The 23,775-nt window shown below is 37.0% G+C and overlaps 1 protein-coding gene across 1 annotated transcript in view; it reads right to left on the reverse strand.

Annotated features, from left to right (window-relative positions):
* Nucleotides 1-4: 4 nt before the first annotated feature.
* LOC150103773 (carnitine O-acetyltransferase-like) overlaps nucleotides 5-23,775 on the reverse strand; it is a 179,270-nt gene continuing 155,499 nt past the window's right edge. Inside the window, exons 10-11 of the mRNA XM_090397071.1 lie at nucleotides 158-356; nucleotides 5-76 (exon numbers count right to left, since the gene is read on the reverse strand). Coding sequence (XP_090253197.1) covers nucleotides 5-76; nucleotides 158-356 — 271 coding nt within the window. The remainder of the gene's footprint in view (nucleotides 77-157; nucleotides 357-23,775) is intronic.

A 23,775-nucleotide genomic window follows, 5' to 3' on the forward strand; every position in this document is an offset into this window, starting at 1 on the left:
TGTGTCACAACACCTGAAGCAATGAAGACTTTCTTTCTAACTTGTAATGAGCTAATGTCTTATTCACATTCTCGTACTAGAACAGTGTAAGCAATTTTCTGAAAAGATGGTATGTTACTACTATAACAGAAGTTATTTGAACAATTATACTACTTACCTGTTTAATCTCTTCCTGGTGTGCTCCTATAGCTATTTGTAAGAAACTAATTTTCTCTGAAGAGGATGATTTTGGATTTACCATGGTTGCACAAAACTTCATTGCTTCAGGTGTTGTGACACGTATGTAGCCTAACCTTCCATGAAGAAACTTCCGAAGGGAATTTGTCTCATATACTGTACCTTTATTTCCATGCAGCCTGGAAGAATTCATACTATTAGAAAACATTATTATGAAATGTGTTTTAATTAATAATAATAAAAGATCTTTACTTAACAGACAGACAGAGAAACCATTTCTGCCATGGTCTTAGTATTATTTCAAGGCCTCCATGGTGCCATAAGACCCATTATGGGAGGATAAATTCTTTCCAGACAAAAATACTTATCATATCTCACTTCGAAAAAATTTGGCACAGGTGCATTCACAACCAGCTCATTCATCATTTCCATCAAAAGATCTACAGCAATCCTTCGATGCGCCCCTGATTAGTATGTTTTCGTGTGCCTCTAAAATTCAATTAGTGCACCTATATATATCTTAAAAATAAATGTTACAGATTTTAAAAAGTTTCGATCTATACATTTTTTTATGGCTAACTATTTTAAAAAATCACTCACCAGGATGAAATAATTTAGTTACCAATTTGAAACATTTTACAAAGTTATTTTTTAATGGCATACTACACTATTTCCATGTACCCTATGTTCCAAATTTACCGCCAAAATTTATGTCGTCTGCTGATCATATCTCTCGTGCAATTATTTTCCTTATTTTTTTATTTTTAATTATTTTCCTAACCTTTAATCATGAGTAAAAGAATTAGTGAGCAAAAAATAGAAGTGTGTAAATGATTTGAAAAGTAATCTGATTGGAAGAAAAACTTGAAATAATAAAGAAAAATGAACAAGGCCAGTGCAGAGCAAAGATAGGACAAGAACATAAAAATGGGTGAATTAACTGTTGAATACAAAGAGAAAGGTAAGGCTTCTTCAAGTTCATCATGCATGCACTCAAAATCAAAGTATTATAATGATTGAATTAGAGAGACTTCTTTTTACATGGATCGAAGATTGTAACCAAAAACGGACACTGCTAAACATTGGCCTTATTAAATCAAAAGCATTGTCTCTTTGTAACCTGGAAAGATAGGGCTATCAATGATGGAAAAGAAGAAGAATTCCATGTTAGTGCTGAGTGATTTGAGTGTTTCAAAAAGAGACATACATAATGTTCTAATCACAGGAGACGATACAAGTGCAAATAAGGAGATATCCAGAGATTTTGAAGAAAATCATGTAAGTAGGAGGCTATTGTGATCAACAGATATTTAATGTCGATGAAACCGGCCTTTTTTTGGAAGCGAATGACTTACAAGACTTTTCTATCCAAATCAGAAAAATCTCAGCCTAGTTAGAAAGTTGCAAAGTGGAATGAAATTACTGCTAGCAATATGTGAACCGTTTGGAAGCACATTCTTCCATGCTGTGCAAATGATTTTAGAGACTTTTCAAATGAATCTAAGTTATGTATATTATTTCTGGGAAAACTCCCATGTTACTCCTCTTAATAAACTATTATAATTACGGCTATTTTGCCTGCTTCAGTTTAGGAGTGCCCCTGTTTAAATGTCATTGGCTATTTACTCACGGATTCTTAGGGCATTGTAGATGTAAATTTACCAAAAAGTATATGTAGCACAAGGAAGAGAAATTTACACATACCTTGTTCTGGGTGTTGCAGCTTTTCTTCTTTCTGCGATGTATGTCCGAAAACTACTGAGAGTGTGGAGGGGGAGGGTAGGCAATTTGGGAGAATTAAAATAGAAAAACCCGGGTTTTGCTCAGTAATATATATATATAAACATATATATTATATTATTATGTTATATAGGGTGTATGAAAAATCAACCCTTTCACCTTTTCCCCACCCTATATAACATAATAATATAATATATATGTTTATATATATATTACTGAGAAAAACCATTTGCATATGAGAAAAGCATTTGCAATTATCCTCTGAGTTGTATCTGCAATTTTTGTTAATGTGACCTTTGAGCTTCAACTTCCAATCCAACATAATTACAAGAGTATTAGCCTAAGGAGTTTCATCAGGCATAATCTCACCAATATAAAACTGGAAATCTCATCACACCAAAGTTCATAACTTTACTTACTAACATTGAGGTGATAGCCATAGTTCCAGCCAATCCATTTAATTATATAACTGTTGCATATTAGTAGCATCCCTAACAGTTATACCCAGTGGCTATGGAAATTTTAAAAAAGGCTCGCATTTTCGAGCAAAAAAAAAAGCCCTAACTTAGCCCTTATAATACTTATATTGTGACTTTGTAGAGTTTCTGACAGATATGATAATTGCTATAGGATATCAATCATTAATGTTAGATCTTTTAAAAATTCCAAATTGGGAAGTCAGTTTAAAAAGCCTTATTTTATCGTTCGATGCAAAATGCTTGCATAAAGCTGGGTAATTTCTCAAAGCAAGATCCGTTCATAAACTGCAAGCTGCCCATCATGGTGCAAACACACAGCCGATCTTTAAAATTTCGATACTAAGGTCTTTTGCAATCGTTTAATTCTCATTGATTTTTTGGTGATTGATGATAAAAAGCATATAATTTATCCATAAATATTTCAAAATGATTTATTTCTTTAATGTATTTTTATCAGTCTAATGCTAAGTGTAAACGATAAGTGAAATGCCAAATCACAACGTTGGGAAATTTTTGTAGAAGTTTGATTGCAACACCTGATTTGTTTCCTAACATTACACTAGCTCCATCAGAACAAAATGCGATGAAATGATTTTTTATATAGTTATCAGAAAATCCATATAAATTTAAAGTAGCAATAACAGTAGCATGTATACATGTAACAGGTAAAACCGGCAAACCATGGTGGTTATTTTCTAGTTTACAAGATTATTAAACAAGATGAACAAGGGGCTCCCAAATTTGAGAAAAATTCAACAAAGGGCTCGTGCGTGCGAGCCCCTTATAGCTCACCACTGGTTATACCAATCTCTGCACTGTCAGCAAAAATTAAACATTTCCTCAGGTTCTTCACAATATCATTAATGTACAGATTGAACAACAATGGTCCAAGGACTGATCCCTGGGAAATGTCACTGGTCACTTCAAATTTAGCAGATTCACAGTTACCAATATACCATTTTCTGATATGTGTGCATAGGTGTGAATGGATGGAAGGCTTATATATATGACTGATGAATTGCACTTGAATGGAGCTAGAGTTATATGCTGGAAAAAGTGTTTGAAGAATTTGGATGTGCAAAATCTGAGACTATATGACTATTAGGGGGAAAAAGGTGAAGTGAGAGAGAGAGAGAGAGAGAGTGCACATAACAATATAAATGACAAAAAAAAAATGCTGAATATATCCTCAAGCCTTGAATTTGAGTGGGACCATCATTACAAGATGGAAGGGTAGCTGTGAGCACAAGGAGATTGTTACATCCTGAATGAAGAACTTTATTAAAGAAATAATTCATTCAGGATTTAACAAGTCAGAAAAATCAGCTGAGAGAAAAACTTGTACTCGAGCAGAAGAACTAAAGTACTAACTGTAAATGGAAATAGAATTACCTTCTTTTAGTAGAGTCGTAAGACATGTAAAGAACTTTGTGTATAAGTTTGTATTATATTATATGAATGCATCATGTATACAATGAATGGGTAAATTAGGTGTAAACAATAGTCCAAAGGTCACAGGCAGGCCTGAGGCATTGGCAATCTAGGAAGATGCACATTTGGTTCCCGGAAGACGCTGCTATGATCTCGCAATGTGCCGAAGTTGACGTGGTCGATGAAAATAGCGGGCGGGAAAAGATCGCAGAAAAAAAAAGCAAGAGGGTGCTATCGTGGTAAGAACAGGGTGCTAAAAGGGGGGGAAGTGAATGGAGAATAAAAAGGGTTTGCACCCCTTTCTCAAGGCTTTTTTCGCCTGTTTCCCTGGATGATGATTTGACTTCTCTCGTGGACTGGTGGTTCCTGATGGCATTTCATGGCGATAGTTCGATATCGGAAGGTGCGCCTTTCCCTTCGATGTCTGAACTTCTGCTGGTACTAAAGCGTGAGAAGTCGGCAAATACGGCCTTTGCTGAAAGTACCGATGGAATACTATCGTGGATGTACATTATAACCGGCAGCTAGAGTTGAGGATGGCCCGAAACAGATCGAGAATAGATGAGGGAAACTGATGACCATAGTGACCCACCACGTGGACGCAGGCTTATGGAGGATTCGAAAGGTAATTCGAACAAAGAAGGACAGTTCAGACGGACCAGGAGACCCTGCCCCCAAGAAATGGTAAAGTACAGACTTTGTTGTATAATTACCCAGTCAGTAAAAGGGAAAGATGATTGTAGTGTAATAATAAGTATGGACAGTATTTAAGAACTTGAAGTGATTATTTAGCAGTGGCTAATGTCCATAAGACAAATTGTTAGGAATGATTATAGATGATTGTGACTAGCTTAATATGCAAGTCTAACACAGTAGGTAGAATACTGATTAGAAGAGTATAATGTGTGTGCTTGTAGTGTATTAATCGAGTATGGACAGTATTTAAGGACTTCAAGTGATTATCTAGCAGTGGCTAATGTCCATAAGACAAATTGTTAGGGATGATTATAGATGATTGTGACCAGTTTAATATACAAGATTAACACAGCAGGTAGAATATTGATTAGAAGAGTATAATGTGTATATTACATGTGTTAAATCTCTAACTCAAGAGAAGGATTTATTGTTCATAAGTTAGAGTATTAATCAGTTTGATAAAGTTTGATTTAACATGTCATTGAACTAATTGAAGTGTATATTATGTCTTTAGATTCCAATATGCTTTTTCTTTTATACCTGAGTTTTGCCTGTGATATGAACCAAAACTACCACTCATTAATTCGAACCATAGCGGGGGGGGGCGATTGAAAGCAAGGAATAACCTTTAACAGTCAGGGTATGCACGTGAGAAAATTTAGGAATCGGCCAGAGATATAGAATTTGCTTTCCTTGTAGAATGAACACGTAAGAAGTGATACAGATATTAGAGTCAAGAAAATTTTGTAAGTCATGTAGTTAAAGTAGAGAGGTTAAAAAAGGAATAAGGGAAGTTAAAATATTATATAAAGAGCAAAAAAGAAAAATATAACAAATATGATTACAAGACAAAAGAGAATATAACAAGATATTGTAATTCATATACACTAATGGCAGAAGCATCGGGAATAACGATGATGAGTTTTTGGCATGGTTATTTCTACTAGGCTAAAAATACTCGGCATTAGCAAAACTTGGATGACACAGGATGATGTAATTATAGCAATAAAATGTGTCAAGGAGGACAGAACAGGCTTTTCAGCTGAAGGTGAGTTAGCTGGCAGAAGGGTTTCCTTCTCCTGGTTTTTTATCTTGCAAAAACAGGCAAACCAGAAGAACACAAGCAATTTACTGACCTAATAAATATACTATAGTCTTCTTTGGCATGTAATTCCAAACAAATACCACAGAACATGATGGGAGTATGTGTGTATTGCTGAGAATAGCAGAAGAATTGTAACATAGGATTTCAGTAAAAAGGAAAGGATATGGGAGGCAGTGTATTTGAGACTATCAGGTAGCAGGGCAAAATATATAGTTTTGTTGGGTTCAAAAGATGGAGGAAGACATGAACTGGAAAATTAGCTCAATGAATGCAGGGCAGGTAATTATTACGAGTGACTTCAACTATAAGGATACAGACTAGAAGGAGAAGGAAAACAGAATAATTTATACAGCTACTAATGGTTCATTACTTGAAAAAGGATGTGATAGAAGAGAATGGGGGTTTGAGAGTGCTTGATCTGGTAACAGCATTGAAAGATTTATACATAAACAAGGTACAATTTTGATTCTAAGAGGAAAGTGATCTTTAACTTTTGAGCTAGGAGGTGGCTATGCATATTGAATTTTCAGTTAAAAAGGAACAAATGTGGAACTACAGAGCCACTGATTGTGAAAACTTAGAAGCAACTTGGAAGAGTACCGTATACCAAGTGTTTTTGGTACACGTGAAAGGTCAAAAGATGTTTGATAAGTGGTATTGGATTATGTACCTATGGTCAGAAAGATGAATCAAGTAGGAGTTAAATGGATGAAAAGTGTTATTATGCTTGATGTGAAAAAAAAAAAAAAAACTATAGAGGGAACTATATTCATTATCATCATTAAATTTTAATCAACTTTGTTTTTAATTATTAACTATTATAAATCAGCATCTCTTTAATTTATGCCTGGTGAGGATGACTCTTCATGTCTAGTTTAGGTACAGTCTGCAGACAGCTGGAAGATATGGAAATGAGGCTCAAAAGCTGATCAAAGTTTGAAATCCATCAGAGGAGAAACCATGTAATTCTAAGTTGCATGCTTTTTTTTTCTTAGATATAAATGCTGAAACCTCCAAAGAAATCAAAAACTAGGGATACTTAATCTAGTATCCTGATTTTGTATCAATTAATAGAGATTTCAAATAGATTTAAGTTCTGTAAATAGTGCAGTATTTGAAACTTTTTTTAAAATAAGAAACTGAATTTGCTAAACCAACCTACCATACATCCTACATAATTTATGTCAGTTAGCAAGCTATTTATATTCATAAGCTATTAAAAAATTGACTGGAAAAAACTCTCATTTAATAAATTTGCTACTTGATTAGGTTTTTATCATACAACTGAATTTTTTTGCTATTATTGTATCCATACTTACAGAATTCAGAGAAAAGTATTTATTTAAAATCACAGTTTGAATAAAACATCTAAAAAAACAACAACAAAAGGTTGCTTATTTTTGGTTTTGATCTTAATCTAGTAGGTGAAAAATTTCCCAGGAAACATATTTTCATATAAAATCTTACTTGTAATATGATAGCAGAAGTGCCATTTGAATAAAACTATCTGGACTAGCTGTGTGTTGGCGTAGAAAGTTTTTACCATAATCTTCAAAATGTAGGGTCTGGAAATCGAGGTCTTTAACTACACTGAAAGTGATAGATAATATGTGAGGTAATATTAATAAGACAATTTTCTTCATATACATATGAATATCTATACATACACTAAATTGATATCAATATTATTATTATTCAACCTTCATTAAATCATAAATTCATTCTGAGAGGCCTATTTTAGCAAACCACTATGTCTGTTATATCTTTCCTTAAATTTATTCAAATACAGTGTATTCACCACTCAGTATTTCAATCTATATATAATATACTAAATACTTGTATACTATATTACTATTACTATATTATAGAGAAAGAGTTATGTCCATACAAAGTAGAGATGCAAGAGGGAAACAGTGCCAGTGGTTTTGAGGCAGTATGGTGTGAGATAGAGGTGCACGGAAATGAAATGCTTGGTTGGATGTTGTTATAGACCAGGAAATGTGGATGGTAGTGACTATGATATGTATAATCAAATTAGCCAAGCAAATAAGAAAAGGGTGATCATTATGGGTGATTTTAATTATGGCAATATAGACTGGAATTAAGAGATAGCAAATGGAAGTAAAGAAAATGAGTTTCTTGAGTTTTTGAGGGATAACTACCTCAGACAGTATGTAACACAGGGCACACAAGGATTGAGGGTCTGGATTTGGTCATCTCATCACAGGATATAATTATAAATGAAGTGTCAAATCACCCACCAATATGGTGAGAGTGACCATGAGGTGATTACCTAAGTGGCTGCCAGCAGTGTAAAGACCTCTGTAAGAAAAGGGTATATGTGAAACTACAAGGGGGTGATTATGAAGAGCTCAGGAGACAACTTGCAGGTGTAGCATGGAATGAGGAATTAGCTGGAAAAGAGATCGATGCAGCTTGGGGAATTTTCAAAAACTATCTAGTAGATGCAAAGTCTAAATGTATTCCAAGCGTGAGGAGGTAAAATAAGGGAGGTGTGAAATGGATGAATAAAGACATTAAGCAAGCGATACAGAGAAAAAGGGCATTATGGAGGCAGCATAAAGAGAAGTGGAAATAACCAATTCCAAGAGGACTACAAAGATCAGGCAAGGCAGGTGACTTGGTTGGTGAGGGTAGCTAAAGAGAGAGTATGAACAGCAGTTAGCTAATGAAGCCAAAAAGAATCCTAAGGAGTTCTTTTGATTATGTATTTGTATTTGATATCTGAGAAGGAATTAAGGGGTTGTTATGGGATCAATGCTCGAGAAGTCCTATAGAAAATAGTGGGAGATCAGGGGAAAACAGAGGTCATCCCTGGAAACTGTATAAAGAGGGTGTGAGTAGGGGAGTGAGAAGCAGGTTTTTTTCATGCAGAGTTCTGAATGATTGGAATGCCTTGCCTGAGAGTGTGGTGTCTGCAGAGAATTTGAGTTTCTTTAAAACACAGTATGATGAGCTGTGTGTATGATAAAAGGAACTCCTAGATGAGTCCTTGACTCCATGGGGTCTTGGGTAATAATAATATTAATAATTCATGTCATATTACTAGGTGTCATGGTATATGGAAGTACTGTGGTTTCCATTGGATCTCATAATTTTTCATGATTACAGGGATAAGATGAAATTTGGGGATATAAAATGATGTCCTTTGTTTTATTACCCAAGAAGATAGTAAATTTTATTGATATAATCTTCTTCTTCCTATCATGGAATATAGGCCGTGTGGCCTGTTCCGGTCTCGTGCCATCTCTTTCTTGGTCTTCCGATTCTTCTTTTTCCACTTATTTTATATCTGTATAATATTTTTGGTAGTCTGCTGTTGTCCATTCGATTTAAATGTTCTAGCCATTTTTGTTTATACTGTCTTATGTAGTAATTAATTGATTTGATTTTTAGGGATTGTAAGATTTCTTCATTTGTTTTGTGGTCCCACTTGGTATATCCAGCTGTTTTTCTGAGGAACTTCATTTCTGCTGTTTGAATTCGTTTTTCATCTTTCCTTTTCATGGTCCATGTTTCGCTTCCATATAGTAGAGTTGGTTTTGACAAGACATTATATAGTCTGATTCTAGTGTGTTTTTGTACCAGGGATGGCTTAAATATACTATTTATTATGCCATTTACTTTGACAAAGTTTGATATTTTAGTGTCTATGTCTTTTTCTTCTTCGTATGATAGATCACATCCCAAGTATCTGAAAGTGTTTACTTGTTCTAGTATTTTATTATCTATCACTATTTTACTTCTTATTGGGTTTTCTCCTTTGAATGCCATTATTTTTGTTTTTTCTTTGGATATTGTCATATTATATTGCTTTGAGATATCATTTAATGATTTTAATGATCTTTGTAAGTCATCTTCTGATGTAGCTAATACTATTTGATCATCTGCAAATAGTAGTGTATCTATCTTCATTTGCGGGGTCATTTGTATACCAAATGGGTTATGCTGTTTCCAGATTGTTAATATTTCATTTATATATATATTGAAAAGCAGAGGTGAGAGGGTACATCCTTGTCGTACTCCTCTTGATATATCTTTCCATTCTGAGGTGTGTTCTAATTTAACTGCTATTTTATTTCCTGTATATATTTCTTGAATAGATTGTAAAAGTTGGTTTGGTATGTTTAAATCGGTTAATATTTTAAACAATTTTTGTCGACTAATTTTGTCAAACGCTTTTTCATAATCAATAAACGCCACATGTGTTTCTTTTTGAAATTCTCTTCTCTTTTCTATTAATAATTTTAAAGTAAAAATTGGATCTATGCAGGATCGGCCTTTTCGGAAGCCATTTTGTTCTTCTAGTAATTTGTTTTCTACAATGCTGCTTAGTTTCTCTTTTAATATTCCTGCATATATTTTATATCCTGTATTCAGCAAGCTAATTCCCATATAATTATTGCAATTGTCTTTATTTCCTTTTTTATAGATCGGGGTGACCAGTGCTTTTTTCTAAGTTTAGGGGTTTTTCCGAACATCCAAACCATATTAAAAAATTTCAAAAGTCTTTCATTAAAATTTTCACCTGCATTTTTGTATAGTTCTATATTTATATTGTCTTCTCCTGGCGTTTTCCTATTTTTCATCTTCTTTATTATATTTTTCAGTTCTAACATTGTGATATTTTCTATTAGGTCATTCTTTGTCTTATAAAATTTTAATTCATTGTTCTCATCTGTCCAGAGATTTTGGAAATAGGTCACCCATTTTTCTAAATCTATTGTTTGTATTTTTATCTTTTCTTTTATTTCTTTATTCATGTATTTTATTACTTTATAGGTTTTGGGTTGTGGCTTAAATAAATCCTTTTCTAGTTCTGTTACGAAATTGTTCCATCTTTCTCTGTTTTTTTCCTTACTTCTCGTTTTGCAATTGCATTATTTCTTTTATACTCTATTTCTGCTTCTATTGTTTTGGAATTTAGCCATTTCTGGTAACTGTCCTTTTTGGTTTTTATTATATTTTCTATTTCTTTGTTCCAGTCTCGTAGTCCTCTTTTTCTAATCCATTTGTGCTTTATTCCTAAGGTTTCTGTTGCTGCTTTTGTGAGAATTTGTTTCAAATTTTCCCATTCATCTTCTATGTCACTTGATTCATGTGTGGTTTCTGTTTTTAAGTTTGTGCATTTTTGATATTGTAGTCTAACTTGAGGATCCTGTAATGAAGAAATTTTGTAGCTTGGCTGGTAAGAATTTTCAATTCTATGTGTTTTTAGCCACTTTGGTTTAAAACGAATTTTTGCTGATACCATATAATGATCAGAGTTGATATAATAAAACTGCCAATAGTAACTAGTCCTTTGTTTTATTTAGCTGACACTGTTGGTCCCAGCAAGCAAAAGATAACTCCATCAGCTTTCCAAAGTTTTGACATTCACTCCCATTTTTTGTTTTCCAAATTTTAAAACCTTACATTTTGCAACATTGAACTCGCAACCCTATTCCTGTGCTCAATCACTGAATTTATTCAAGTCTTCTTGTAAGGCTACAACATCTCTGCTCTTCATGGTTCATCCCAACTTTGCATCATCTGCAAACAACTGAATATCTCCATCTAAATCTTCACCAATATCATAAATATGTAAGTTAAACAGCAATGGCCCTAAAACAGCCCCCTGAGGCACACCACTAGTAACTATCCTTTTCCTGGATATCGCTCCCCCATACACAACTTGTTGATACCTATCAGATAGCCAGTCTCCAATCCAATGCACCAATCTAATATCAACCCCATCTGCTCTAGTTTGACTATCAACTTATCATGCAATAATCTATCAAAAGCCTTTCTGAAATCTAAGTATATTACTGTGTATCTTTCTCCTCTGTCCATGGAAGCAGTCACCTTATTGTAATAAATAAGCAGATTACTAAAACACGACCTCCCTTTAGCAAATCCATGCTGTCCATGAATGATAATACCATTGTTGTCAACCCAAATCTGAATCCTAATTCTCACAAGCTTCTCCAACATGTAAAGAACTTAACTACATCACCTGACACACAGATAGGCCTATAGTTTGATGCTTGAGTTCAATCACCTCCTTTATGAAGTGGTACAATCTTGTCTTCCTTTCACTCCTTAAGTAAGTAGATTACTAAAACATGACCTCCCTTTAGCAAATCCATGCTGTTCATCAAAGATAATACCATTGTTGTCAACATAATTGTGAATCCTAATTCTGACAAGCTTCTCCAACATGTGAAGAACTTAACTACATCACCTGATACCCAGATAGGCCTGTAGTTTGATGTTTGAGTTCGATCACCTCCTTTATTGAAGTGGCACAATCAAGCCCTCCTTTCACTGCTTAGAGACTTGACCGAGTGGAAGACTCGTATTAACAAAATATGCCAAAACAGGTGCCAACTACCTGGCACATTCCTTCAGAATATGTGGTGATATATTATCAAGTCCCACAGCCTTATTAACATCTAGTTTACTCAACTCTCCATACTTCTTGCTCACTTACAGTTAGTCTCACTCTCCTCCCCATCATCTACTGCTCTCAATCTCTCCATGAAGTCACATTCACAAAATTGAAAGACCTTTATGAATTGCTCATTAAGTATCTCCACCACACATTCGGCAACAGCTGTCTCTATACCATTTTCTCCCATCAATGTCATCGTCCATAATCATTCTTTCTTTTGCTGGCTACATATCGAAAGAACTCCTTAGGATTCTTTTTAGCTTCATTAGCTAACTGCTGTTCATACCTCTCTTTAGCTACCCTCACCAACCAAGTCACCCTCCTTGCCTGGTCTTTGTAGACCTCATGGAATTGGTTATTTATTCATCCATCTCACAGCTACCTTATTTAACCTTCTCACCCGTGGAATAAACTTAGACATTGCATCTACTAGATAATTTTAAAAATCCCCCAAGCTGCATTGATCTCTTTTCCAGCTAACTCCTCATTCCATGCTACACCTGCAAGCTGTCTCCTGAGCTCTTTATAATCACCCCCCCACCTTGTAGTTCCACTTATACCCTTTTCTCACAGAGGTCCTCACACTGGCTGGCGTCCACCTAGGTAATCACTTCATGGTCACTCTCATGAATAGTGACATATATGCAAGAATTGGATCAAGTGATTCCCCTATTTTTATGTAACAAGAATTCCCACGAAAACTGTTTTTGTGTTGTTTTATTTTTCCTGTTACATATTATACAAAAAAAAAAATATGGAGATTTTGTTTATTTTACCCAAGTATGGTACAGACATGAACAGGGCATTTAAAATACAAACTGTGTGTACTAAATATGGATGTATGGTAACCCTGGTAGTAAGTTTTCTTTTATAATTTTTTTATTCCACAACTCTATTATTTCAGAAGTAAGCAATTGATTTAAGTCTCTTTCTCTCTTTTTAATATTGTTTATTTTATAGAATCTAGTATTGCATTTTTTAAAAAAAAAGTTGTGTGTTTTTTTTTTTTCAAGAGTTAGGGCTCTTAGTTAATAATCAATTTTTTATTGAAACATATTTTGTGTATTGGAGATTTAAAATTTTTTTTTTTTTAATTTTGATATGTTGAGTCTTAAATGTCTTTTCATATTGCTGGCTGTTTTTTAAGACAATTTTTTCTAAATTTACTTTTGATAGAATATCATGATTAGAATCCATATCTATTTTCTTTAAGGACTTTACACTTTGGAATAATTTTAACTTGTTTTGTTGATTAAGAATATAAGCAATACAATTTTTAGTTTTGCCATTAGGTGAGGTTCAGGTGTATCTGTGACTATATCTTAAAAAACACAGGGTTTGTAATTATCGTTTCTGTGTGTATTACAAAATCAAGGATAGCATTACTTCAGAATATCTGCTTATTATAGCATTAAGTCCCCCATTGCAATCAACCTTCTATTAGTGTTATCTATTTCTGACTGTAGATTCAAAAAAGATTCTTTTGCCAGTGGAGATTGAACTACCCGTCTCAGTCTCCAAAAGTTAAATAGGGCTAAAATGGCCTCGCCTACTCCTTATATGGAAATCAAATGGCATTAGTTGGCTAAATTAATAAAAATAGAAAAAAAATTGCCCACCCACAGTACAAATGTACTTTAGATTTACAAATAAATCTTTTGTGGGTGGAAGTCACATAATTAAGAAAAAATTGTCTTATCAAATTTAAAATATCATTTTTTACTACCATTACTGTTTCTTGTCTATTGTACTCCATCTTTTTCTTCCTGAGTAAAATATTTCACTCAGAAAGTTACTAAAGTAAGTTACTAAAAACTTATCAGTTTTTAGAGCTGTTTGCTGCTGACAACTTTTTATGCTCCTTACATTCCTTAAATGTCTCTAGAGAGATTGCCTGCATTAAATACAGTCACACAGAATACATAATAATGTACTATTGGATCGTGAATGAGGCCTGCTGTTACTAGACAGACTTTCATTCAGGATTCAACAAGAACAGAGCCTAAATCAAAAGATACCTGTACTGCTGGTGCAAATTGTACTATAAATAAAAAGAAAGGGGGGGGCGGGGTAAAATGTATCATGTAAATATTAAATGAGTGCATATCTGTTTACCCAAAGAAGGAAAAACACTTTAGGTTATGTTGTATATGATATGTCAAGGAAAAGGGATATATGAATTTGTAGTGAGGTGACATATTTGATGACCAACCCAAGAATAGGCTGTGTGAAACAGTGCATACTTCAGTGGTGACTAAGGGCCCTGAGGACATAGCCTTGACAAACTCATTAGTGATCCTTACAAGCAAGGTTCGTGAAAAGAGACAAATGTGGACAATTCTCTGGGAGGAGCGCTCTCACGCGTTCAAGTGCAACATCATCGAAAGGACTGTGACTGAAAGCTGCAGTACAATAGGAGTTGGTGGTCGAAAAAAAAGAGGGAGAGTGGAGGGAATGTGAAGCAGGAAGGAGGGGAAAAAAAAGGAATGTGATCGAAGCACAGAGGACAGGAAGCATCAGTCGTAGAACAGAGGGGTGCCAGTGCAGATGGTCGGATGAAGTCTGATGAAAACCTCTAAGTGCAGACCGACGAAGAAGCTCGGGACCAAGTCAAACCTCAACTGTCATGTCCTTCTAGAAGGGTTCATAAGTCCTGGAGATGCATGGCATATAATAAAAATTCCCACCAACAGCAAAGTTCCAGCGCACATTGATCCAAAAGGGAGAGTGTTCCACAAAGTGAGTAAAGTCCAACCAGGGTTTGCATGTGACTCGCACATGGTGACGAAGTGTGACTATATGCTGCATCAAATGGTAATGTAAAATTTTGCTATATCTAAAATATGTTAAATGTTGAAGGTAGAAGCAGCTAAGACCTTTCATCAGCAAAGGAAGCCAAGACTATTTGTCGGTATTGGAACTTATAGAGGACCTTGGACTGGTAGTCCGAAGACCTATTTCATGTGATCTTCACATCATGCATATATGTGTCACTTTAGCGATCTCTCTCTCCAGAGATCCATGTTCAGATAATTAATAGTATATGCTTATATCTATAACATTCTTAGAAAATAGCAATCTTGTCCTGTTTGAGATTGTCATGTATTACCATGTAGAGTGTTTAAAATTTTGAAATAACAATTAACTGATTGAATGATTTTTGTTCTATGTATCCTAATCTTGTTAAAATTAAACTTTGTGTTTCTTGTTAAGTCCTGGTCACTGAATTGTGTTTGAGAACGACATTGCCACTCGACAACACACGAACTGTGATAAAAGGAGAAGAGTATCTAAATAAATTTAGTGAGGCTAGGAGAGGAAACGACTGCAAAATCCCTGAATCCATACACCGTTCTACCTGACTTGGGTCAAGTAAGATAAACATCAGATTCAGGAAGGGCCCGCAACATTCAAGGGGTGACTGTAACTGTCGCAGAACAAAGAAATTTGTTAGAGTCCATGATTTGAGGAAGCATTAGATCCCAGGTCACAGGAAAGCACGCTAATAGGCCACGTACAAGGCTCAGAACAAATATTCTGCGGAGTGGCGACATAACAATGGCACAGCCTAGATCACAGTGAGTAGGTCTCGATCTCAAACACGACATCCAGGCAGTGCAAAAGAAATAATAGATTAGATAAGCCAAGAGTACAGGTATGGCTACACCATCGAGCTCAGAACTGAAACAACCCCGAGTTCTTCAAAAACATAAACCCCAAACAGATATGTCCTAAATTTTCAGGGGAAGGGAATGATGATGTGGGATCTTTCTTTTGGTACGCAGAGGAGCTAAGAAAGGCTGTCCGATGGAGCAAACCTCAACTCCTATCCTTGATACGAAGTGGGTTTGTAGGGAAGGCAAAAAAAAATGTTCCGCTCCCACCCCACCTTGAAGTGAGCACTAAATTATAAGGACTTCAAAAGGACGTTGTCGCTGAATTTCAAAAAAAAAAAAGTGGAATCAGCCAAACATTAGAAAAATTCTACAGGTATCTACAAAAGAAAGGGAAGAGGGTGACAAGTTTTTTTAACAAGTTGTCAACCCTCGCTCGCAACATAAAAACCTCACCACATGATGAGGAACACATTGAATGGCTGACACTCCAACAATTTCAGGGAGGCCTCTCCTCTGAACTACAAGAAAGCACATACATGAAAGGAACAAACAGCCTTAATGAATGCTACACAGCGGCCAGAGAGACTGAGAAAATGATAGCAGATGTGGCCCAAGCCTCTGAATGCAGACAAATGATACTGAAGGGGAAAAAAAAAGGGCTGTACTGTTCTTTCCAGGGACCATGAGGGCATACAGTACAGGATGCAAAATGCTAACATGACAGGGGTAGATCTTGAAGGGAACCTTGCCCTCATCGAGGGATTCATAGAGGAAACTCCATGTGATTTCCTGCTTGACACGGGGGCCCATATATCTGTTATCCCTAATGCACTCTTCAAAAAACTCGACATGCCACATGACAACATGTTGATTCCACTCCAACAATCCCACAAAATAACGGGAATAGCCAGAATCGAGCTGCCATCTTCCACAAAGGTGAGAGTGCAAATATCAATACCCTGCTTCCCCATTAACCTCTCGCATGAATTGATAGTCCTCCCTGAGCTTCCTACTGACACAAGCAACCAAGTTATTTTGGGGCTAGATTTCCTGAAAGCAAACCGGTTTGTGTGTGACTTCTGGAACAAGTCAATATCACTCTGTGGAAAGACCTACTGCCCCAATCCCAGACCAAACAATGACATCCACGGGAGCAAAACCATTGATGCCAAACAGATTTTTGCAGATAAGCCAGGAGGGAACCATGATGTATGGAAAGAAAGGCTGATAAAGAGAACCATAAATCAGCATAGCTCTGATCACACCAGACCAGACAAGAAATAAAAAAATTCCTCGACTTAGCATACGAATGACATCCTGAGGTATTCACAGAAGGGATAACCGCCCTTACCTGCACAGACGTGGGACACATGGTGCAAGTAACCTCGGACTTGCCCATACATGTGCGACAATACCCAACACTGCTAAAACACATGGACAAACTAGAGAAGCTCATGGAAGAATATGAGAAAGTGGGAATAATTGAAAAATCGGTTTCCCGTTGAACAGCAAATTCACACTAGTGGAAAAGGCAAATGGTGACCTGAGATTAGTGTTAGATCTAAGGGAAGTGAACAAAGTCACCAAGCCTATTGATTTCCCCGTATGTACGATAGAGGAGCTGTTGGTTGGACTGGAAGGAGGAAGAATTATTTCAAAGCTTGACTTAAACTGTGGCTACTACCAGATCCCTCTTAGGAAGGAGGACCGGCAGTATTTCGCATTTACCACAAGGTGGCAGAAATACCAACTGTGCCAACTTCCCCAGGGAGCCAGGAACTCTGCCATGAGTTTCCAGTGCCTCACGAATGACGTGCTGGCTGGCCTGCTAGGTCTTGTGCTTCCAGGATGATCTACTGATATACTCCTCCACCATGAAGGAGCACAAGGACACCCTAATAAGGGTACTAAATAGACTGGACAAAGCCAAACTGTCATTCAAATGTTCAAAATGCGAATTCTTCCCCGAGGAAGTGGAATACCTCAGGCATGTTGTGAGGGAGGCTGGGATAAGACTCTCCCAAAACAATGTGAACGCCATACTAAACGTAAGACATTTTACGATTGTAAAATATTAAGATTGTAGAGGGGGTGTCTTACTAAACGTAAGATACCTCCTATACAATCGGGCAGGTTAGGAGATACCTGGGTATGGTGAACTTTTATCGAAAATTTATTCCCAAATGCTCCGAACTAATGAAACCCATAGTTAATTTAACCAAAAAGGGGATAAAGTTTACTTAAAAAGGGGAACAGCAAGATGCTTTTCAAGCATTGAACCAGGCATTGACTACGGTTCCCATCCTTACCTACCCTAGACTGGGACAGACCTTCTACCTGGCTGCAGATGCATCTAAGGATTCGATCGGTGCAGTTCTAGAGCAAGTGGAAGGGGAATCTTTTAAACCAATTGCATTCATAAGCAGGAGATTATCCCTTTCGGAAAAAAATTATTCTGTGATCGAGAGGGAGGCACTGACAATTATGCACAGCCTCAGAAAGCTCCGTCACATACTACTGGGACAAAACATCGTCCTCTCAGATCACGAACCCTTATCCTTCATATCATCGATGAAGGATAAAAATCGAAGGATTGTGCACTGTTCTTTGGAGATGCAGGAATTCAATATAGAGGTTAGTTGTATACCGGGAAAATCTAATGTTGCCACTGACTACCTGTCCAGGTCACTGACACCTCAGCCTGAAGAAAGCTCCAGCTATAACGGAGGAGACACTGAACAAGTATTAGTTGTTCAAGGGACTGGAAAAGAGATATCACCTGACCTCCGATTTCAGGCATGAGAGAAGGACATTATCAAAGCCCAGAAGACCGATCCAACTTGGGGGGGGGGGGTTACAAAAAACTGTGAAATGAAGGAAACACATCGCGCAGGGCAGGGGACTATGGTACTATACACATGGACGATGACGGCCTTCTGCTGTCCAAGCAAGGCGTCACGAGGAGGTGGAGGGAGAAAATCATTGTTACAGAAGTCATGATCCCTTGGGTGTTGTACACCTTTCATGACACTGATCTGGCAGGGCACCAAGGAATTCACAGGACATGGAAGAGGGTGACGGACAGATACCTTTGGAAGGGAATAAGACATGATGTGGAGGCATATGTGTCCTCATGTCATTTATGTCAACAGAAGTCCCCCATCACGGGTAAGGCTCCCATCCAACTGTTCCCTCTCCCCTTGCGCCCCTTTCAGGCCGTGGCCATGGACATTGTGGGACTGCTCCCCACCACCTCAAAGGGAAACAAATACATCCTAGTTGTAATAGACATGTTCTCTAGGTTCAGTGGCAAATAAGCTCTTCAAAATGATATTCTCTAGATATGGAACGCCTGAAACCCTGTTATCAGATCAAGGCACGAACTTCACTGCTGAGGTGATCCTACAATTATGCAAATCATTGGGGTAAAGAAACTATTCACCACCCCATATCATCCTCAGGCGAATGGGATATGTGAGAGGATGAGCTGCACTCTGAGCTCACTTTAGCAAAACTGGCAGAATGACAGATCTCAGAGTGGGATACTCATCTTCCACACACCCTCTTCAATTGTAGAACAGCCCTACACACAGCCACTAGGGAGACCCTCCCACAGTACTGCTTTATGGTTTTGAACCCCTGTTTCCCAATGATTTCAGAGCTTCCAAGGCAGAGATCGGTTCCCGATATCGATGAATACCTCAACAACCTTATCAAGGACAACAAACTGGTCTATGAGTAAGTAGCAGAGTCTAATGACAGGTGCTTCCAGCGTGCCAGACAATATGCAAACAGGCTATAGCATACTAAGGATCTCAGAGAGGGAAACTTAGTTCTGATGGAACAGAGCTTCAAAGGAAGGAGAAAAGGGGGTAAATTTGGTAGGGGTGCAGCTGGGCCCTTTGAGATAATCAAGAGGATAACTCCCGTGACGTTTAGAATTAAGGAGACCAACCATCGAGGAAAAGTCATCACTGTCCCACTGTCCATTCTGATCGCCTGAAGTTTTACAAGTGTAGATCTGAGAGATTAGTCTGCACCGCCAAAGGATGGGAATAAGTACAAGAATAGGAAAAACTTGCCCCATTACAATCCTCAATCACTCCAACAAGGAAATTATAAGGGAGAGGGAGAAGAGGATCTTCCTGAAGAATATTCCCCCTGCCACATGAGACACAGAGAGACCTCAGAAATGAACCGCGAAGATGAGCTCTGTCGAGGGGACCAAAGTGAACCAAGGAGGTCAGATGAAAGGGGGGATCGCAAAACCACATGTCAAGATACATGCTGAGACCCAGACAAAATGGGAGAGCAATTCCCAGAGAGAAGAGAAGCTGTAGCTAACTCTAGAAAAAAAAAAATTTTCTTCTTGTGAAAGAAAAATTTTAAGGAAAAGAGGGAGCCTTTGTTGGATCATGAATGAGGCTTGCCGTTACTAGACAGATTTTCATTCAGGATTCAACAAGAACAGAGCTTAAATCAAAAGCTACCTGTACTGCTGGTGCAAATTGTACTATAAATATAAAGAAGGGGGGGGGTTAAAGTGTATCATGTAAATATTAAATGAGTGCATATCTGTTTTACCCAAAGAGGGAAAAACACTTTAGGTTATGTTGTATGTGATATGTCAAGGAAAAGGGATATATGAATTTGTAGTAAGGTGACATATTTGACGACCAACCCAAGAATAGGCTGTGTGAAACAGTGCATACTTCAGTGGTGACTAAGGACCCTGAGGACATGGCCTTGACAAACTCATTAGTGATCCCAAGCAAGGTTTGTGAAAAGAGACAAACGTGGACAATTCTCTGGGAGGAGCGCGCTCGTGTGTTCAAGTGCAACATCATCGAAACGACTGTGACTGAAAGCTGCAGTACAATAGGAGTTGGTGATCGAAAAAAAAGAGGGAGAGTGGAGGGGACGTGAAGCAGGAAGGAGGGAAAAAAAAGGGAATGTGATCGAAGCACAGAGGACAGGAAGCATCAGTCGTAGAACAGAGGGGTGCCAGTGCAGATGGTCGGATGAAGTCTGATGAAAACCTCTAAGTGCAGACCGACGAAGAAGCTCGGGACCAAGTCAAACCTCAACTGTCATGTCCTTCTAGAAGGGTTCATAAGTCCTGGAGATGCATGGCATATAATAAAAATTCCCACCAACAGCAAAGTTCCAGCGCACATTGATCCAAAAGGGAGAGTGCTCCACAAAGTGAGTAAAGTCCAACCAGGGTTTGCATGTGACTCACACATGGTGACGAAGTGTGACTATATGCTGCATCAAATGGTAATGTAAAATTTTGCTATATCTAAAATATGTTAAATGTTGAAGGTAGAAGCAGCTAAGACCTTTCATCATCAAAGGAAGCCAAGACTATTTGTCGGTATTGGAACTTATAGAGGACCTTGGACTGGTAGTCCAAAGACCTATTTCATGTGATCTTCACATCGTGCATATATGTGTCACTTTAGCGATCTCTCCAGAGATCCGTGTTCAGATAATTAATAGCATATGCTTATATCTATAACATTCTTAGAAAATAGCAATCTTGTCCTGTTTGAGATTGTCATGTATTACCATGTAGAGCGTTTAAAATTTTGAAATAACAATTAACTGATTGAATGATTTTTGTTCTATGTATCCTAATCTTGTTAAAATTAAACTTTGTGTTTCTTGTTAAGTCCTGGTCACTGAATTGTGTTTGAGAATGACATTGCCACTCACCAACACATGAACTGTGATAAAAGGGGAAGAGTATCTAAATAAATTTACTGCAAAATCCCTGAATCCCTACACCGTTCTACCTGACTTGGGTCAAGTAAGATAAACGTCGGATTGAGGAAAGGCCCGCGACAAACAAGGGGTGACTGTAACTGTCGCAGAACAAAGAAATTTGTTAGAGTCCGTGATCTGAGGGAGCTTTGGATCCCAGGTCACAGGAAAGCACACTAATAGGCCACATACAAGGCTCAGTACAAATATTCTGCGGAATGGCGACGTAACAGTACTATATAGGTTTAAAACCATTAGTACACGTGATTCACATTAAAAAAATGAGTAAGTAGCTCTCACCATTCTTTCTCTTTTTCTCTCTCTCTCTAGCAAAAAAGAATGGTGAATGCAGGAATGATGAGTAAAGATTAAAAATAAATAATAGGCACAGTGGAATTTCTGCACTGAGTTTTTTTGTCTCTACGAAGGCTATTTCAAGACTTCAAAGGTCTTCAACTGTTGAAATAAATTATTTAACATATTAATAAAGAAATAATTTACACAGTCAGGGTGCTATTTCATATAACATAAATTCATTTATACATACATCTCTAAGTCTTTCTTGGCCTCTTCAATGTATACTTGCAGTTGTTTTGTTAATTTAAACTGGATTTCCTTTGGTAGCTCTAGGTTTACATTTTGACTTTTATCATCCGGTGTTACTTGCTTACTGAAAAAGAAGTCAAGTAATTCTTAATTGTAAACATCCAACAAAAATTGAAAATTAAAGTTAATAAAATATCTTTATATATCTGTTGTCTGTTAATTCTATTAATGCCTCTTATTCCTCAGAGGGAGTAGGTGGGACCTTGTTAGTCTTATCTAACTTTTGGAGACAAAGGCAGTCAATCTCCACCCTTAGCCAATTAACTACAGCTGGGTGCAAGCCATAAATGATTTTTAAACAGCATATGGTGAACAGAATATGGCAGACAACTGCTGCCATCTTATGTTTTTGATTCAATATATTATTGTCTGAAATAGCATGGCTTTTATGGTTGCTTTTCTTGAATTGCAGGATTAAAAATCTCAGTTTCCAGGAGGGGGGGAACCCTCCTTCCCCATGCCAAAGACTGACTAATTTGCACAGCAGTCAAAGAAAGGCTTAGAAAAAATTCCTCTAGTTGGCAACTAGAACTGAACTTAGAATGCAAACATAATTTACATAGGGCTACACAGGCATTATCATATATACTTATTTAAATATACAAACATAAGGCCATCTTCCTTGGGACTTCAATGTTCAACAAAAGCTGGCCTTCCTTATCCAATTCTAGTAATCAAGCTGGCAAGAATACTGTGGTATTTGTCTTTAACAACAACCAGATAGCTCACCTCACCAGAATAACATATAATCTTCACTATTCTAACACACTTAACCACATTTTCATCAGCTCTCCTTCCAATATATTGTAACCACTATTCTAACACACTTAACCACATTTTCATCAGCTCTCCTTCCAATATATTGTAAATGTCACTTCTCTGCATGGTAACTCAGACCATCTAAGTTATCCTTCACAACAGAACACCCTTCACCTAGCCATTTTCAGTATCATTATTATTATTATTATTCAGGCCTCCAAGGAGTCAAAAGACTCATCGAGGGAGGTCCTTTGGCTACAATGATCCAAAAAAGGAAGGCTTTCATGACTTCTTTCTTTCCATGACCATGACCAGATTATTGTTTGGATTCTCCAGATCCAAATACTTGCTCAGATTGAATAACAGATATAATTCTCTGAGGAATGAAAGCCTTTGTTCCCCATTCTACTCAAAATTCCCAACAACCATCCAAGCCTCGGTTCTCCTAGAAATGTGATAAGTCAAAGAAAAAAAATTAGCAAATCACAAGTGGCTTAAGAACAAATCCCCAGCATCACATGCAGCCTAAACTGCAGTGAACAATAGCTGGAGGGGGGGGGGTCTAGAAATCCAAATTTGATTTTGAAAAAACAAATGAAGAATTTGCTTCTTGTTCAAACAGCAATTGAGCCTTCTGATCACCAAAGCCACTAGATGCAACTTTTGCCAATCCATGTTTCCACCCCTCTTACATCCAGATGATATTATACTAACATTACCCAAAGGCAGAGTTGTCATCTTTATCATCATCTTTTCAGAAACTCTTATTTCAGCACTTTTTTCTAAGGCAAAGTGTCACCCCCCCACTTTAAGAAATGCTTACTGTGTTTTCCTTAGCCTTTTTTTCAAAAAGAAATCAGAAGAATAATACTGAATAGCATATACACCAACAAGTCATCTGGTCTGATGGTATCATTCCTATTATTTAAAAACTTCTGTTTCAGA

The sequence above is a fragment of the Typopeltis vanoorti genome, chromosome 8 (assembly GCF_054136105.1).
Source record: "Typopeltis vanoorti isolate ZY-2024b chromosome 8, IOZ_Tvanoo_1.0, whole genome shotgun sequence".
Taxonomy (NCBI): Eukaryota; Metazoa; Arthropoda; class Arachnida; order Uropygi; family Thelyphonidae; genus Typopeltis; species Typopeltis vanoorti.